Source organism: Merops nubicus, unplaced genomic scaffold (genome assembly GCF_000691845.1).
Source record: "Merops nubicus isolate BGI_N331 unplaced genomic scaffold, ASM69184v1 scaffold35362, whole genome shotgun sequence".
Lineage (NCBI taxonomy): Eukaryota > Metazoa > Chordata > Aves > Coraciiformes > Meropidae > Merops > Merops nubicus.
In genome coordinates this window covers 1-20,108 of record NW_008594900.1, presented here as the reverse complement: position 1 = coordinate 20,108, position 20,108 = coordinate 1, and the positions used below count along the sequence as shown (strand labels likewise).

The 20,108-nt window shown below is 37.3% G+C and overlaps 1 protein-coding gene across 1 annotated transcript in view; it reads right to left on the bottom strand.

The window, feature by feature from the left end:
* The window catches only part of MDFIC (MyoD family inhibitor domain containing), a 44,525-nt gene extending 24,603 nt beyond the window's left edge, over positions 1–19,922 (bottom strand). The window contains exons 1-2 of the mRNA XM_008935903.1: positions 19,832–19,922; positions 8,237–8,368 (exon numbers count right to left, since the gene is read on the bottom strand). Coding sequence (XP_008934151.1) covers positions 8,237–8,368; positions 19,832–19,922 — 223 coding nt within the window. The remainder of the gene's footprint in view (positions 1–8,236; positions 8,369–19,831) is intronic.
* Between the last annotated feature and the right edge of the window lie 186 nt (positions 19,923–20,108).

The window sequence follows — 20,108 nt, the reverse complement described above, 5'->3', positions numbered from 1 at the left end:
GCTGTAACGAAGACTGTTACGAAACACACAGATCTTTATAACTAGAATCAGAATCACAGAATAGCTTGGGTTGGAGGGACCTTTAAAAGTCATGTGGACCAACCTCCCTGCAGTAAGCAGGAACATGCTCAACCAGATCAGGTTGTTGAGAACCTCATCCAACCTGACCATGAGTGTTTCCAGGGATGAGGCATCTACCACCTCTCTTGGCAAAATGTTGCTGTGTTTCACCACTACCCACTGTAAAAAAATTTCTTCCTTATATCTAGTCTACCCTCGTTTGGTTTAAAACCACTAGCCTTTTGTCCTGTTGCAATTGACCCTCCTAAAAAGACTAGCCCCATCTTTCTTATAGGCACCTACTGAAGGGTTATAGAATCATAGAATCCTTTAGGTTGGAGGAGACCTCCAAGATCATCAAGTCCAACCATTGAGCCATTAGGGCTCTAAAGTCCTCTGCTAAAAACAGATCAGTCTGTCAGGGTTGGAAGGGACCACAAGGATCCCCCAGTTCCAACCCCTCTGCCATGAGCAGGGACACCTCCCACTAGATCAGGCTGCCCAGAGCCTCATCCAGCCTGGCCTTAAAGACCCCCAGGGATGGGGCCTCAACCACCTCCCTGGGCAACCCATTCCAGGGTCTCACCACTCTCATGGTGAAGAACTTCTTCCTCACATCCAGCCTGAATCTGCCCACTTCCAGCTTTGCCCCATTCCCCCTAATCCTGTTGTTACTCGATATCCTAAAAAGTCCCTCCCCAGCTTTCTTGTAGGCCCCCCTAAGATACTGGAAGGCCACAATAAGGTCACCTCGGAGCCTTCTCTTCTCCAGACTGAACAGCCCCAACTCTCTCAGTCTGTCCTCGTAGGAGAGCTGCTCCAGCCCTCGGATCATTCTCGTGGCCCTTCTCTGGACACGCTCCAGCAGGTCCACACCCCAGTAATAGAAATAGCCTGGGTGACCACAGTTGTTTGACATTTGAAAGTTTTTCAAAGGGATCTTTTGGGTTTGGATCATGAAGAATTTTTTTTTCTTTAAGGGAAAACAAAAAACCATCACCACAACACCAACCTGCAAATAGGTCACAGGCTCCTGTTTTTCCTTTTCTTTTACAAAAAAACATTCAGAAAAAAGGTACTTATGAGTACTTTTGCACTGCAGATATTACCAGAATGCAGAACAGAATTCAGACCTTTCTTCCCCCTGTATAGTCATTTAAAGAAGAAAAATGTCTAACCCTATTTATTTAGCTAAGTCTTCTGCTGAGACCATTTTTTAATCAGTAAATATAAAATTAAAAAGATTAAAAACTATTTTTTGTGTCTAAATTTTGAAGAATTAGTTTACTTTTGTACACACAATATACAGTACTACTTTTCAGCTGTATAAAATCTACCCCACGCATTCCACACACATGACAGCAAATATAAAATAAAATTTACAGAGTGAAAAACTAGGAGAATTTTTGCCATGGTTTAAGTTCAAGACACTTTTGCCAGAAGACAGGTTCCTGAACTACACCTTGCATGACTGTACTTTCACATACTTTGTAATTTGGTGTTTTCTTTGCTAAAAATGGCCAAACGAATACTGTTAGCATTGAAAATAGCAGACTAAAACCACACTGACTCATTGGTTTTGCAGCATAATAGTTCACATATAACACAGTCAGAGTTTTATTGCTCTTCCTCTTTAAGGAAACACTACAAATATACTGTACTTTTCCCCTATACAAAGAACTAACCAGGAAAAGAATATGAATATGCTTTCCCATCTAGGCATAACAGCACATTAATTCTGAGACAGTACCAATACAACACAGGAAAATGTTCTGAAATTAAGATACAGTTTACTTCAGGCTCAAACACAACAAGCACAGTAATCTTCGCATTACTTGAAGAATTTCACCTTTGTCTGGTACCGATGATTACTGCCATCCAAACTTCCCCAGCCTCAGACCATAAACTCACATGATGTTCTGAGAGTCAGAAGCAAAGTAAAACAGAAAATTAAAGGCTCCAGGTAATTCTGGCTACTAGTGATATGCAGAATGCATGTATCTATCTTATGGTAATCTGGTGCAGTTTAAAGTTGTCATTGAAGTCTGACTACTGCTCTGTAATGGATCAACAACAGCAAGTTTATTTCTCCCCATGGAGCCACCACAGAGTATACAAATTCCTCACCTATTGCAGCCCATCATTAACTGCATTGCTTCAAAACTTGCAACCTGGAGACAACGGGAAGAGGTTACACAGAAAACATCTGCATCCCCTGGCAGCTTTGTTTACAACTAAGGGATGAATAACTTCAGCAGCACTCTGGCCGGTCCACAGGCAACTTCTGTAAACAGCAAAAGCCCAGTCTTGAACTCTGAAGACTGTAACTGTAATGTTACAGCTATCTGTGAAAATGCCTCTCTGCCCAGGACAGGGTGAAATGACAATTAAATGAAAATGCTATGGTTGAGCAACAACAAGGTGTGAAATTCCACGGACGTAAAATTGTCTCAGCTGAGAGGTTTGATCCCACAAATTCCTAAGGGAAATAAAAATGATGAAAAGACGGATACACTTTCAGCAAGAAAAGCCCTAACTTTCTGCAGAAGTCTTCCAGGTAGAGACTGGAAAGAATGCATGAACTACAGCCATTAAAAAAAGGAGGAGGAAAATCTAAACAACCCCAGCTGAGTCATCAAGACACAGGTGAACAGTGGCAAACATGAGCTCCAGTTGCGTATGTAAGCACCAGCTGCCAACTGTCCTTAGTTTATTTGGGATACTGAAAATGTTTGGTCTCTTGGTATCTTGATAGCCCTGTTTTCTGATTTCTCATTTGTATTTCTCGGCCTACTGCAAGAGCACTGTTTTTTATTCTTTTCCTCATCTTCAACTAGTGCATCATCAGTAGGAATAAATCCATGGGTGCTTCACAGGCCTTAGTACTTCTGACGCACAATACAGTGACCTGCCTGTAAGCCAACTAAATTCTAAGATTTTGTTAAACAGCTTGATTTTCACTACCACCTTTATGAGATGCTTTATCTTGACTGGCATGAATACTCTGTATATCCTGTACAACTTATTTACCTTTCTTCCAGTTTATCTAGTCAAACTCATATTTCACTAGTTAGTGGCTGAAAAAAACACCACAGTGTAACTCCAGTACGCAGCTATAAGGAAAATTTATTCTTTCCCAGCCAAAACAAGTACAAAACTATTACAATAAATGTTACAGTATGTTTTCAAAAATGCATGTGTTGTCAGCCATTCTACAGCTGGTTGGGATGAAGTTAAAAACCCATCAGACTCCTGAATAGGCACAAGAGGAGTTTTCTGAGGACTTTTGAAACAGAAGTAGTAAGAGATCTGTCACATTGGAGGGAGAAACAGGAGTAACATAGGCTCATTCTCTGCTGGGGAGAGGATTACAAAGTCTTTCTGGGAGAAGAGTTCTCTGGGAGCACCTTCGCACCTCCATTACTTCTAGTGGCCAGTATCCTCAAAGATTTATCTTTTAAAAAGAAGAAGGATCTTAATATCAAATATGCATTCCTATATTTAAGTACTGAACTGATTGAAGTTTTGTTCATTCACAGGCTCACACATTTTTATACCTGGGTATATTTGGAAAATTGTACATTAATCACAGAACCACAAAATCTTTTAGGTTGGAAAAGATCTTTAAGAGCATGGAGTCCAACCACAATCACTTCTTTAATGAAAAGAATACACCTTTCAGATTCAGCAATATATTTTGAATAATTTCCATTATCTATTCTGCACAATTTCTGTACTCACTCAGTTATGCTGCAAGAAGACTGTATCTGTCATACTTTCTAGCTTTGAAAAGAACTACTTATCTCAAGCACTTTGCACTATTTTTTAGACAGAATAAACACAGTCATCTAAAATCACAATAATTGTAAGATGACTATGCACCATAAATTAGCCAAGAAAAGGTATTTGGATTAATATCACACAAAAAGAACAGTTCTAACAGCTGATTTTCTTCTTCTTGTTGGGAAAAAAGTCCCAAACACAAACCACATAATTTATACTGTGGAAATCACTCACTCACTTAGCCAGAAGGAAAAGGGAATCTCCAGACATTAAAAGTAAATAAGTAGTCATGTAAAGTAAAAATGTCAACATAGAACTATAGAAAACAAAAAGATAAAAATATGTAGGTCTATATTTCAGCAAAACTAAATGCAATAAAGAATATAGTAAATAAAACAGTGGGCACAAGAACAAGTGCAATTGTTTTATCTCCACAGAGCTGAATGAAGCATCCCTTTCTGTGAAGAACTGTTCTTATGAGGAGGGTGTTTCACAGAGGAGAAAAAGGCAATTGAAGCTAGGAAATGATGGATAGCAATGACCTTTCTATCTGTAAAACATGGGCATATTTTAGGTATTTAATCTTGAGAATTGGATTATTATTAATCAATTATTCATGACAATTTGAATCTATGGTAGGTGTTTTTTGTTTTCTTAAATATCACATAGCTAAGGTCCTGCTTGAGAACTGGAAAGAAGATTAAATCCTCACAAGCAAATAGAGTTCAAGACTGGCATTATCCTCCCTCCTAAACATTCCTTCCCCTGCATAACAACACATGTTGATGATAACCTAGTAAAAATGTAAAAATTCTGCCTAAATATTCTGAAATCTACCTTTATAGACTTTTTTTTTTAAAGAGAGGAAAAAAAAACCCAACATTTCCCAAAGAACAAAGCAGGGCATTGAGGTAACATGAAGCAACAAAATCTCCTATGGCATCAATCTTATAGCTAAAAGTTACCATGCTGCACATTTTAACATCCACTCTTCCTCACTTGCTAAAGGCGAGTGATAACAGAAGCAAAATGTCTCCATCACAGGCCACCAGATCATATGAAAACAAGCAGAAGGTGTTTGCAGATATTTAAAATGCACTGATGAAGAAGAAAAAGCAGATAGAGCTATTCTAAGGCTAAACTCTTTTGAAAAGCAGAACCTCTACAGCCTGAAACAAAATATTAAATACATTTGTGTCTGAGAGGAAGAGGTCTCAGCATTGCCTTGCAGAATACCTGGGCTGAAACATAGAGGTTATCCCAGTTTGGGGGAACTGCTATAAAACAGAGACTCTCCCTCACTCAGATTCTAAAATTGAAGGATACGAACAGCAATAGTCACCTTGTGAAGAATAAAGCCTATTTAGCACACCTAACTCCACCATATATTTGACAGTTCTTTCTATTCTCAAATACTGTGTTAAAAAATGTACACCTTATTTCTAGTCTGATGACTTTCAGACATCACATCTAGTTCTCCCTTTGTCTGCTACAGTTGAAGAACTGTCTTACCAAATTTCTCTTCATTGTGGTATCACGCTTCTTGGGGACTAGGCAGGCCCCTCTATAACCCCCTTGTTAACACTAAACAGATTGCATTCCAGGAGTTTTTCCATAATAAGGCATATTTTCAACTACTCCAGTGATTCCTGAGATATTTGTGGTTCTCCCCTGACCCTTCACTAACAGAACACAGTATTCCCATAACAGTTACCCAAGTGCATTAACAGTTAACACAAAAAGGTAATGCAACTATTTTCTTCTTCTTTAGCTCCTCCCTGTTTACATGTCAGTATATCGTGATCTTCTGACTCTCAAGCACTCTTCAAAACCGATTCATTCTGTGGTTGAAGCTTCCCATAAGATTACACCTTTACCCAGGATATTATCAACATTTTCATTCAGGGGGAGAAGGTATGTTCCAAAGGAGGAGGAGAAAGCACTAATCTGGGGGAAAACTCATCATCTGGATATTAATAAAAGGAGGCTTGAGAAAAGGACTTCAAGGGCACGGCAAGGTGAACTGAAAACATCTTACTATGGAAAAATGGGGGCAGCATTTTAGTTTATTTATGTTGCCTGGTAAACTGAGTTCACAAGTGCAAATGAGAAATCATGCATAATGAAGTCATTACAGAGACTCTAACACTGGACTTCGTTGTTGGTGTGCCAATAAAACTGTCTGATTAATCAACTTCCATATAACAGCAGGATAAAACAGCTGCAAAGAAAACCTTGGAAATTAAATGCTGGAAACGTTTATAAAGTGAAAACTAAGGCTAACACAAATGAGGTATGTATCAACTGTGGGGGTGGAAAACTATCTGTATTGGAAAGAAAGGAACTGAATCATTAGGATAGTGGCAAATGGTTGTTAAGAAAATTGAAGTATGCCCTGTCTAAAACAATTTAAAGAAACAATTTCAAGTTTCAAAATAGACAGTAATCAAAACACTGTTTAGAGCTAACCTTAAGCTCATTTCGATATGCAATATTCTGCAAACTTTAGTCTAGTGGGGTAACAGATCTGGTTGAATCACAACTATTTTGAGCTACAATACTTCTTATTTCAGATTAAATACCTAAGAAACGTTTGTGAGACACAAGCATCTCTTTGACCTGCCTGTTTTATTTTTCAGACTTTAGTTACTAGGTAGATTAAGGTGTAAAACTTCTGCCGAATACAGGTAGTACTGTTAATTGAGTCAACCACTGTTCCTCAATTTTTTCAAGTAAAATAGACTTTGCTACTCATAGCCACAGCCCAAAAAGGAAGAAGAGGAAGCTCCTTTAATTTCAACACTTTTGTTGTGCCCATCTAGAAGACCATTAACATTTCAGGTTAAAAAAATCAATGGATTTGAAACATGGTGAGGACTTCATCATAGCAGCTACTCAAACACTATATAAAGCCACTACTACACAAAAAATTATGAATGCTAGGAGCTTTGGAAACCTCCAGGTTTCACCTTAATTTGCTTTTCACAAAGTCAAACTACTAGTGACTCCAGGGGGAGCACAGTTACGTACACTGGAGTAGTCCATCCTATCTTTGCCCTTTTTCCTGTTAACCTTTTTTTAATTCAGCAGCAGATAAGCCTGCCATCATAGAGACTTATAACTCCATATAACTGCCAAGTCACTTTACCAGTGACTTGCATAATCTGCTATTCACTGAAAACGTTTATCTTTTTCTCCCCCACTTCCCCATTGCAGCCACTACAGTGGCTTCCAGTGAACAGAGCAGAGGAAGCACAGCTTCAATACATTAAGGGTATAAGTATTTACAGGGATTCATTATTTAGGAAAAGGGATTAACTAAGATTTGGAAAGAACTTAAAATAGTGACACAAAGTTCAGAAGAACTGTATAGGTAAGATTAAAAGCAAACAAACACACACAACCAAACCAAAGCCCCAACAACTAAAAGAAACAGATAACTCCAGCGAAAGTGACCAGCTATGACAACAGCACGTTCAGAAATATGAATTTACCCTACTGTGTAGGGCGTAGTACGTGCGCAGTGTAAAGACAGACTGACCCTGAAGTGTGTGGTCAGACTACAATCTCAAAGAGCTGAAGCACACTCAGCATTTACTCCATTTGCTTTCTGAATACACCCTATAATTAGAGAGCTGTTTCTCCTGCTGCCCCTCCCTTTGAGAAACTAACCTTCAAGCATTCACAGGATTTTAAAGTCGCATTAGCACTGGCAGTTAACACAAATATTTTCACCTCAGGCAGGTGCAATTGTGGATGTTCTTCTGGACAGCATATGATCCTCAGCTCAAGACAGAAAAATGGGAATAATCTTGCATACCATTTTATGTTTTAAAGACATACACTAGCAATGAGGACTTGTAAAAACTAATTTAGAGCAAAACAAAACAAAACTGTTCCATAGAATAGCAACTTATGCCTTACGGCATTCTTCTTGTTTTGAAAGGAATAACTACTTTAGGATTCAAAACTCTTTATAAACTACACCTGACCAGTACTCAGAACTGCTTTCAGCACAATTTACTCTGCCACTTAAATGTATACCCTGAGAAATCAGGGTCAATGACACCTAGCATTGTTGCATACTGCTCATGAGTCTGTTAAATATACAGATCCCATTATGAATAATAAGAGAATATAAGATTAAAGCTTTAAAATGCAGATGCTACAGAGGTCTGTCTATATTAAACTGCACCACCCAGACCACACCTTTCTTTGAACTCGTTTCTTATGCACGCTGACAGGAGTCATTCTGGGAAATAAATTTGGTAGACATGCATTATAGTTGTAACACAAATGCATTTGACATGCATTTAACTGATTCAACAGGCAGTATCCCGTTACACTGCGAAAGCAAGCCTAAATGGCAGCAATTTGTTCTGGAAATACTTACTTCTGATGAGGTCACCATCAGTGCGATTTCCCCACAGGGACTGATCTTGTATCTCTGCTTGTACACTTTGGTTACTGGAAGGCTGTTTTATGTCTTTATCTCCTGCCGCAGTATTCTCTTGCTCGTTTTTTTCTAAGTCAAAAGAAATTTTAAGATATTAGTTTCTATGGTATTTTTCCTCTACATGAACAAAACTCATCTTTGAAAACTAAAACCAAGACAGCATAAAATATAACATGTCTTAGAATCTCATGTAGTTTCCTTCAAAATGTGTCCTAATAAAGTTTATTTTAAATTTGTTTTCTTGTGCAGATCAAAATAATTCCTCTTTTAAGAAAGTCTTTCAGCCATATTGTGTTTAAATATGCAGAATAATACTCAGCAGCTTTTGTAACAAGTTATGGTTGAGTTTGTTTACATTTAGTTACCTTCCGTAAAATTTTCAGATATAAATTTGAATTACTCTGTCACCCAACAAAACATTTTTTCCCCATATACATCTGGCTCTGGCATATAAAAGCCACAAAAATTCCACAGGTCTGTTCTCTATTATTTACACTTGAATGTATAAAGACAAATATTGTTGAAACTTCAAAACTGATAAGCACACAAATTCATAAAATTGATGATAACACAATTACCTATTTTTTATTGGAAAACTATCATTTTGAAAGCCATTCCTGCATGAAAGTCAATGTTTAGCCCATGATGAAAGGGAAAATAATTTCTTCTCTCCAAGTATATATAAGATGCAGGCATATTTCCATGGTGAGGTTATTCGAGAGATTCTTAAGCTTTATTCACAAGATAGAAGGTCTTGTTTTGATGATTTTGCCAGTTAACACATGCAGACCTGCACTTTCTCAAAGCAAGGTAAATGATAGATTTCATTTTCACTGTCATTAGTGTTTTAATAGTCAAATTTACACACACAAATTTTTCTGTTCTTGATTGCTACAGGTTTTTCCTGGCATTTAAAGAAGCATTTCCAACTCTGGAATTACTTTGTTCATTATTCAGAGTGACAGATTATCAGTTTCTATCACTTACTCAAGGGATCTGTAGAACTCTAAATCGTTTCAGACTCTACCATTTTTTGAGTATATGTACAACATTTAACATTTACCATAGACTTAAATGAGCAATTATTAAAAAGACTGTTAGGTCTGTTTCTTTGCTTCAAACAAGGACCTGTTTATAAACCATTTATCACAATGTAATGATACCATAGCCTCTAGTAAAGCAACAACTTTAGTCCTGAGACAGAGAAAAATCACTTCTTGCTCCTGTGACATAGGAAAGGTTAGTTTCTTTAGGTAACCCATAGCAGTTTGATTTTAAGTTCTAACTTTCTCCTTTTGTTATCCACCCTATTAAACTGAGGCATTGAACATCACTCAAAATAATATATGCCATATTGTATGTATAGTAGCATGTGCCTTCAAGCACTGCTGCTCCCCTTCTATTAATTTCCACCTCTGAAGTGTCTGACCCAGCTACCTCTGTAGTACTTCTCTCTCAGACCTCTCTTCCATCACCATTTCTTCAACAACTTGTCAATATTTCCTCAAGCCAACCCTGAGACAAACTGTTTCACTGGGATTGCTGTAAAGTTACTGAAGTGATTGGAAAGATATCCATTGACTTCATTGAGTCTCATGTCTTGCTCTGGCTTAATCTCACCTAGATACTCAGCCTATCAAACAAAAAATCCCAGATTTTTTCAACCCCTTTTACAGCTATCAGATGCAAATTATTTCTATTTGGTACCAATCAGATACAATGTATTGAAGTATGATGATTTTGCCTGTGCAGTTAGGTATTACGTGCAAATGTGTTTCAAAATTGTTTGAAAAGTGTCCTGAAACAGATGGAAGGAAAATAAGTAATGTCCTGGAGAGAGCTAGTGTAAATGCACTCTGCTTTCCACACAGAGCAAGCTTAAATGAGCTATTTTAAGTGATTTTCCCCTTAAATTATTTTACTGCAGTAACAACACCAAGATTACAACTATCTACCTGGCAGGGGTAATACAAAACTGCAGTTACTGTGTACAATTTTCATGTATATGATATGACTTCGCAGAGCCCTACTATTTCATGCAGTAAACAATGAACAGCTCTAAGGAAACATTAATGTTAAATATTATGGGGCCCTCAGTGTTCTAGATTACGTTTTTATCTAAGAAAACTGAAGAAGTGCAGAACACGATCAGTCATCATTACTCAGAAAGATTTAGTTTTCAGTCCTCTGATAGTTTTCAGTTGACTATCTACTTTTTTACTGTGTAGGTTATGTGTGTATTTTTCATCTTTACTTTTATTATTCTAGCTGGATATGGTAAACAGCCAGTCAAAACTATGTAAATGATATCAGCAGTTAACAAGAAAGAAGATGTACTATTAAAAAGTAAAAATACATCCAATGCTGCAACTGAACACCAAACAATTTTGATAGCACATTTCCAACAATTAACATTAATTATCTGTTCTTTGATCTATTGAAATTCACATAAAGACTTCCCCATGAATGCGCACATCAGAAACCTACACCTTTAAACAAGTATTTGGTATCTTATTTTGTGCTCCAAAACTACCCACTGGAGCCACTAATCTCCTGGCAGACACTGCTCTGTGGGTGTGGTGGGCTGACCCCAGGGCAGCAGCTAAAGACCACATGGCCACTCCCTCACTCCCCATCTCCCAGCAGGATGAAGGGAGAGACTACAAAGAGCAAAAGTGGGGAAACCTGGGTTGAGATATGGTTTAATAAGTGGAGGAAAGAGGAAGAAAAACTAAAACCAGTGATGAAAAGGCAAGCACTTGCCACCTCCCTCAGACAGACTGATTCCCAAGCCCATCTTCACACAATAGCTACCTCCCCCACAACTTCCTTCCCTCAGTTTTTATTGCTGTTCATGACGTTATATGGAGGGGAGTATCCCTCTGGGTCAACCTGAGCCAGCTGTCTGAGTTGTGCTCCCTCCAAACTCCCTGCCCACCCCCAGCCCACTCACTGGTGGGGCAAAGTGGGAGAAGAGAAAACCTTGACACTGTACAGTAATAGTCAAACCACTGGTTTGCTATCAGTCCTGTTTTCATCACAAGTCCCAAACACAGCATCACAGGGGCTGCTACAAATAAAACTAACTCCATCTCAGACAGACTTCATACAGTGGGGCTTCAGAAAAAGAAGACTTTAAGCTATGTTTATTTAGGATTTTTTCATACATCCCTTGTGATACATTAGAACAATCAAAATAGACAAACACTGCTGTCTTGATTAATCACGTGTTTTTTCTTGAATATGCACCGGATCTGTTTTAGTACAGGGGAATTTCTGGATTATTCCCTTATAATAAACAGCTGATGATAGCATTTATTTATTTTTTTCTTATTCTACAGGTACAGCTACAACATACCAACTACAACCAAACACACATGAAGACAGCCTCAAGAACACTTTTGTGTCTGCGTTTTGTTGATGCGATTATTTTTGTGTGAGCTGCAGAAGAACAGTGATGAGTAGTTTATGAAAAATAACATCTATTAGTCCATTAAGAATTGACACAAAGACCTTAATCTTCTCTGATGTGTAGTGCTTGTGGCAGAGCAGCTTTAATGAAGACTAAAGCTTGCACAAGTTCTAATGGCTGGATCTACCCACAGACAGGAATTTTTTTTTTTATAGTGTATCTTCAAATATGTTTATAACATTTCTCTGTTTTAATTAAGCTGAAGAATTCCTATATAATATGTCCATAGTACTTGAGCTTCTGCTTCCTTTAGTGCATCCTTCCACTCACATGACTGACCTCCAAAACTGCCAGCCAAGAAGAAAGAGAGATGCTCTTCCTAGCAGTTTAAATAATGGAAATAAAAGACTCATACTGTCCTGAGTTTGGCAGTGCTGAGGTAGAAATTCAATCTCTCTTCAAAAACACAGTAAGTTACTCTAGGTCATGTCACAAACATGGTCTTCTGATCTACCATGGTTCATCCCCCAGAACAGCAACCTGTGTGGCTATGCTTCTCTCCTAAACAAACAGCAGTCCCTGAGCTGAAGAGCTTCTAGCCAAAAGTGAGAACACCCACACAAAGTACCCAGTGAATTTTCCTGAAGATAAGCATGGGCACAAATTCCACTCCTGTGGAGGTAAGTGCAAGTTTATGGTTTAAATAAGGAAGAGATACAACATGCTGGCAAAGTATAGAATTGAGATGGTTAACAGTAGAAATTAGCTCTACATTACAGACAACTGGTAAGCCCCTGAATAATAAAAATTTAAAGTTTTAATCACATCTCCAAATTACAGTTTCATGAAATAAATTAACAAAGTGAACTCCTTATTTTTTTTAAATTTGGAATTATTAAACTATCTATAAATCACTTTTCTAGTACACACAAATTTTACCATAACCTTGTTATATTTATTTTTTAAATTACACAGCAATACATCTATTTCATAGAATCAAAACTTGTTTTCACTGTTGAGACTATTGTAACATTGATCGTTAGCTCCTATTTTAGTTTGCAGTATGTGCCTCTGGTTACATACATTTCTTTGCATCATGACAAGTACATTTTACAAGACTCCACCAAGAGAATAGTGTCCGCAGTCTGGGTCAGCAACAAGCCTTCTATTACAATAGCCCTATCAAAGAAAATATTCAACAAATAGCCAGAATTGTCAAGAAAGCTTTAGTACAGACTAGAAAGACTTATGTATAGTTAGACAAAGAGGGCACACAAGGCAATCTCCCCAAATCCCTTCCAATCGTGTGTTCTTTGCCTTTATAAAGTTGCTGAGATATAGATCAAACTAATGCCTGAAAATTTCTTAGAATATCCCAGTGAAGTATCCCTCCACAGTACTATATTATTCTATCTTTCTCCGCAATGATATAGAGCATATTGAGGGGACATCAAATTAATACACAAATGATAGAAAATACAAAAGAAAAAAGATAAGTAATGGATGTACATTTGCAGGACACCCCAAAGAGATCAAGTCTTTAACAAATGACCAAATTTCTTTCTCCAAGTATGTCCCCATTTGTACATTCACACTCCAGCTGCCCCCACAAGCCCTGCTACATCTCTTGAGTTTCCTCAGAAATGGGTGTCAGTGTGCTCAAATGCATCAGTAAATATTTAATATTCAATCTTTGAACATGAAAAAAAATGGAAACAAGTGCCCACATTACTGGGTTGCATTTCCTCAGAGTGCAACTGGCAGCTGACTTCTATTCATTAGGCAACACGTAAGCCTATATGCTGACTCAGCCATCTCTTCCAAGCACGTGAACTGTAAGAGTGCTTGACTAGCAACATGACAAACTGGACTTGAGAAACAGGTTTAGAGTTTCTCAACTGACAGAGGGACACTGTGGATGTAAAATGAGTTAAAAATCCTGTTGCTGTGACAATAGAAGGGTTTGATGCTATAACACTAATTTTTTGTTCACCAACATTGTGGTGGACCACACAAAATAACAAGTAAAGCAAAAGTAACTGCTGGGAAAGGCTTATGGAAACTTGAGTGCATCATTCTAATCAAGAAGAGGACAAGGAGAACACACTTGCACAGCAGAGTTATTGTTAACCTCCAGAAATGCAGAATCAGAACACTCCAACAGCTTTACTGTTTAATAGCGAAGGAATGATGGAAGCACAGGACAAAGCTTACTTAGACACCTAAATTTGACCTAGTTGGTGGGATACAAATGTGAGTCCTTGGGAGGTCTAAGTTATCCCTGAACAAGCTGATGCAGATTTAAACATACAGGTGAAAAGCTCAAAGCATCCCAAATGGAATTTTGTCCTTCAAAGCAAAGAAAAATCACACAAAATGAAAAAAAAAAAAAAAAAAAAAAAAAAAAAAAAAAAAAAAACAAACTCCAAAAACAAAAGTAGATCTATGAGAAACAAAAAAGTTGAAGAATGTTGTTATTCCAAAAGGAAAGATAACAAAATGGTTCTCTGTCTCAAGCCTCCAGGGCTGGGAGGGATTGAAGAACATGTGGCAAACACTGCACTTCTAATGCTTCCTTTGTTCATTAATATCCTCGCTGGCAAGGAACCACTGAGGATACTATTTCCTACCAAAAATTCCACTGTTCACAACAATAACACAAAGGAACCACGATAATACCAGGTTTCACAATGCAATCATTAACAGTAACACCCACCAGCTACTTCATGAAACGCTTAAAACTTTTAGGCATTTTACAAAACAAGTCATTTCAGCTGTGCTATTGGTGTAACAGAATGCCTGTTTCAGTTCATGACTTGTCTGAAAAACTCATTTCAGTAATGACTGGTTGTACAGTCTAATTAATATTGACAACTTATGGAGTTGGAAGCCTCGATTTAGATGTTTGATTAAAAACTTACTACTAAAATAACTAATTTGTTTTCATTTCATTTTAATGGCTTTCATTATAATGTCTCGTCACAGCTTTTTCAGTGGCCTCAAAAATATCACTGAAAAAAATCAGTCTCTCAAAATTAGAGCAATTCAACTGAATTTCTTGGAAAGCTGCTGCACAGAATTTTCCAGGTGCAAGCTATGGAACAACTATGAATGTACTACAAGTTTGACAGCCCTGGACAAATTTCAGTTGTGATAAACTGAAAATTAATAGCAACATGTAAGTGAGTACTCTGCACTAACAGAAGCATTAAAAAGTTCAAATATATAAGTGAAAATGCCTTTGCACAAATAATCACACTAATTGTCATGCAGTCAGTAAGTTTATGTCGTTCATCCAACAATGTTTCACACATGTACAAAACTAGTTTCATGTAAGTGCTAAACAACGCTCAGTGGCTACGGCAGTATTAGCAACAGCATGGGCCAATGAGAGTGGGCCTGTACAATGAAAAAGTTCATTTTAAGGACACAGCCCATATAATACATGTTCCAGGGGCTTTCTACTTTGGACTGGCTCTCAGATTTAATCTCAAAGACTAAAAGCCTATTAGTGGCTGGAGTGCATTAGGCACATTCCTGCAGTGCATCTTTCAGATTATTTTGTCCAAAAGGAATCCAGTCCAGGGTCACTCCCCGGGATCACTCCACATTGCAAACCAAAGCAGGGGGGAACAGGAGATTCACTTCAAAACTGCACTGCTGACCTAAATAAGAACACTAGCATAAACGTACTCATTGCTAGATGCTACATATTAGGAAAAAACAAGAGTTTAAAACAAAGAGAAATAAAACTACTGAGGGCCTGGAACAGAATTTGAGAAGAATCATTCTGATACAGGATTAGCCTATGAAATCGAACACAACTATTTTAAATTGGATATAAGACCTCTACAGTCAACTCTATGAAATACAAATCTATCACACCCATGTGGACATGAATCACTTTACTGGAACGGCATGCATGTGAAACTGAAAGCAGAAGAATATTTTCATTACAAACTAGAGTTAGACACTTATGAAAGTCTTATTTATTTTAGTCAGTAACATTCAATAAATGCCTCAGGTACAGATAGACAGTAATGAAACAAATTAACACAGATTCACTTAATTCTTGTCACACTGCAAGTGGGAACACAAATATAGAAGTATTTGGTAAGTTTGAGCAATCTGAGTGCATTGGTTAACTGTTACAATAAAAATCCATTACTCATAACACTGAGGCATTGCTGGTAAAGTATAATAATTATGGTGATAGTAATCCTTATTGCCTCAAGAATGTCCAAACATTCCCTGCAGTAAGTCTTTTGTCACCCCATCCTAGCTAGCCAGCATGTTCCTTTAATGCTCTTCACCATGAAAAGTTAAGCACAAAAAAATATTAAGAGGTTCGAATCACGTTCTTGAAAAGGAGCACATGCTTTCTGTACTTTTCTGAATGGAAGTATTAGTTGATGAATATGGTTACTGCAAACATCAAATCAGAACTGCATCTCCATCCAGCAACAGTGACATGGTTTGCACCAGAGAGAAAAGCCACTTGTAGAAATTGACCCTTAATATTTCTAACAAACTTCTCCATCCTCCTGACATTCCATTAAAAAAAAAAAAAAATTCTAATGGATTTCCATCATCTAAAGAGTTATTAGATTTTTTTTATAGTTGAAGTGCAATTATCTGTCTCAATTTCCTAAGTTTTTTTATTATGTATTTTCTTTCTAAATTGAGAAATCTAAATATTATTCAACTGTTATTCTAGGTTCCATTCAGTTACCACCAAGTAAAGCTAGAAGTATTCCAAATATTTTATAGAATACAATCCTACATTTTCTAAAATGTGGTCTGATTCTCTAAATATAGTTCCTTGGTCATTGAATTTCTCTTTTGTATCCCATGGTTTATTCAAATGCGGACGATTTAATGAAAAAAGTATTCCTGCAGTCCAGGCAATAATCAAAACATGACCTCTAACATACAAAGCATTTTCCTTAAAGCAGAGATTATAATGGTCACTAATTGTCACATTCTTGCATAGGGATATTATTTTGGTACCTACCAGTGGAGAAAATACTTGATCACAACAAAATGGAAGTGGTTTGAGCATAGAGATGACACTATCTACTGACTACATTACACAGCACACAGGTAGAATTAGTCATAATTTGATTCAAAGGCCTGTGAGCTACAGGATAAAAGAGATGGCATGACCCAGGATCTTGAACAAGGGTGTACGAGTAGAGCTATACTTTTGGAAGACTGTGGCAAAAATTAGCTAGATGTTCGCTGAAATTAGGTTAAACCTTTCATCCTCTAGTCTTTTCCTTAGAGCAGCAGACTCCATTGGCAGAGATAATGGTTCAGAGATTGAAAGCGAGGGTTGACATTGCCACAAAGAAGATGCTACAATTTCCCTTACGGCACACTAATTGTGGAGGAGCAAAGTCCAATAATCTCACTAATATTTATGCATTAATTCAAAAATGAACTAACAAGGAAGAACAGTGACAAGGGAGACGTTAAGAGAGCATGTTGGTTAAAGTAATACACAAAAATTCTTTTAAGTTGCAAAAGTTAGAGCATGTGATATTTTTAGGCCGAAGTATGTCTCATCTCACAATTTTCAGCACGTCCACAACTGATGTATAACACTGGAATCTTCCTAAGCTTTATCACTTTTGTATCATTTTTAATTAGGTTGTGGGATAACTATTTGTTGAAAATTTAAAATTCAATTGAACTTTCTTTTCCTTTTGTGGAAAAATACAATTCAGCTTCAGCATCTGAATGTATATGAAAGCAAGCAAAAGGAGCACTTTGGAGATCCAGATTTTCTGATGCTACCTCACAAAACTACAGAAGAGAAGTTTGTTCTTGGGATACAAAGTATTTATATATAAAAAGCATATTAAAATATGCTGTTAAAAATAAAAAGTTCTTCCTCACAAGAATTCACTTAATACTTTTATTATACAACATAAGCATTTTTTTTTTCTGATTAAGAAACCTTTATTTCTAGTCAGACACAGATTTCAAGTACCACACTATAAATATATAGTCATCAAATAAATGTGGTGAGGGGATTCTAAGTAAAGCAGTGATTATTTTGAGTTATTGAACATTTTTCCAAATACTTCTAGCCTATTTACAGAAATAATATGAATTTCAACCACAGCTTTTAAAATCATCACCAAATTCTAGGGAAGTCAGAGTACTTTTGGATCTATAAAAGGGGGTGTTGAAAGTCCCAGACATATCTTAGATCTTCAGTCCTGCAATATCTGGACTACCTTACCCTGTAACCACACACTGAAAAGCTGACAACAGAAATGCTGGAATATAGACTGGAAATGTTATGAACTCACCTCTTCCTCTTTCCACCCCCATTTCCCCAACAGACTTAGGCTAGAAAAAAAAGCAACAAATATCCACAGTTATCCTTAAATCTAAGTTCATTAGAATAAAAATTATGTGTTTGAACACTTAATTCTGTAAAAAAAAAAAAAAACACAAACAGCCTTGTCTTTCTGTGAACTATACATATGCTTTAAAAAGGAGCATGTGTCTAGAAAAGTGTGGCCAGTGAGCAAACCTGGATCAATGTATTACACTTGTTTGTACCTTACTGATCCCTAAGAAAGTAACTTTGTAATCCTCCACCTCAACAGTTGTAAACTGTAATTATGTCGTTCAATTTTTCTGCACATAACTTGCCCATGGACAGACCAGTATTTGTTTCCTTACTTTTCATAAAAAAGAAGAGCATGTATTGAAATTCTTACCAAATGGAAACACGTAAGACTTTACTTCATAGTTTAAAGGCGGTTTAAAGTGGCACTGCAAGAATGAGATGACTTTGCTGGCTAGTTAGTTCACTGACTTAGGATGGCAGTCCCTTTGACGTATGGCCTCATGCAGAATTTAAGCAGTGTGGCCACTTGATCACATGACAGATGAAAACAATACATTCCAAATAAATATGTCTCACAGATACTGATGTTTCTAACAAAAACATCATTCTAGCAGTTCAGTTCTGCATGCTTGATCTTCTTTATCTAATCTTTTATTATTATTTTTTACTGTTAAGAAGTTGTGAGTCATTCTCTAGGACAAAAAACCTCAAAACCAACAATAAGATAAGTGTAAGCCAATTTAATATGTCTCCCTGCCAGAACATTTTTTACTTAGCTACGGATACTTTCTGGTTTCTCAAATGAGTCTTCAACTTTGATTTCACATAGCTATTGATTTTCCAAGTTACAAAACCAAGACTGCAACTTTAATCCACAGTTGCACAACTGTGTTATCAGGCTCTGCTCCAGTTAACCAGTTATGAATAAAGTTACAGTTTTTGAACAAGCTTATTTATCTGCTCTTCAGAGACTTTTTAAACTCCTGTCAGAGTTCTGGAAAACAAAGCTGTATCTGTAAATGAAAAAAATAATAGTTAAGTCTCTTCTTCACATGCCAGGACTCAGGAGGCAAATGTACTTCCTATTTTGAGAATAACCTGCAACAAACCTTGTCAAACTTCCCTACATGAAGGTGACCAGGATACCAATGTATTTTGTGCAAATACAAGTAAGGCATAACTTAAAGAATTTCTTGTTCAGATGAGTGTACTTTCAAATAACATTTTGAACAGCTGATATGAAACAAGTTAATACTCTCAGAAACTAGTTTTAGCTGCAGCATCAGAGAGTAATCTAAGGAAAAAAACAGCAAAGTTACCTCCAACTTGAGCAACGCCCTTGCTCCTGAATCAACCTTTCTCAATTTACTGCAAGACCTGGAAGGAGAGCTTTACAGGAAAGAGCTTCTAAATAAAAAGCTGAGAAACATGAAGGGATTTTTAAGGAGCATCATCTGCCTCTGAATGACTGCAGTTTTTCAAGTACTGAGAACCGACGCTGACATCAGTGCATCTTTTTTTTTTTTTTCTCCTGTTTCTGGGTTTGTTGTGCTTTTTTTTTTTTTTTTTCATTTTCTGCATAGGAATTTCTGGTTAAAACAATAAAGAGGTGGAAGTGAAAGCGTTACAGTTACACCAACGAGGGGAGATCGGGGGGAGGGGAGAGTGGAGTTAAAACCCACAAAACAAATCAGTAAATGTATCATTCAAATAAAAGGCGCAACAATTACAGACAAACTTTAAAGAAACTTACCTCTAGGGAGAGAGATCAAAGAGGTGTTTTCAGTTGGAGCTTGCTCTGGCCCTTCAGGCCCCGGAGGAAGAGGTTCTCTCACTTGGGACATCTGCCAGCTCTCTCACCGAGTAATCAAGAGCCTGCACCCCCCTCCAACAAAACTAACACGCGACCCTGAAGGAACAAGCAAACGAAAGGGTTCGTTAATGTATTTTCTCCGGAAAACTCACGGCTCGGGGGCGAGAGACAGAGGAGGGACAGCAACGAAACGGCGGCAACTTTGCGGCGCGGCGCC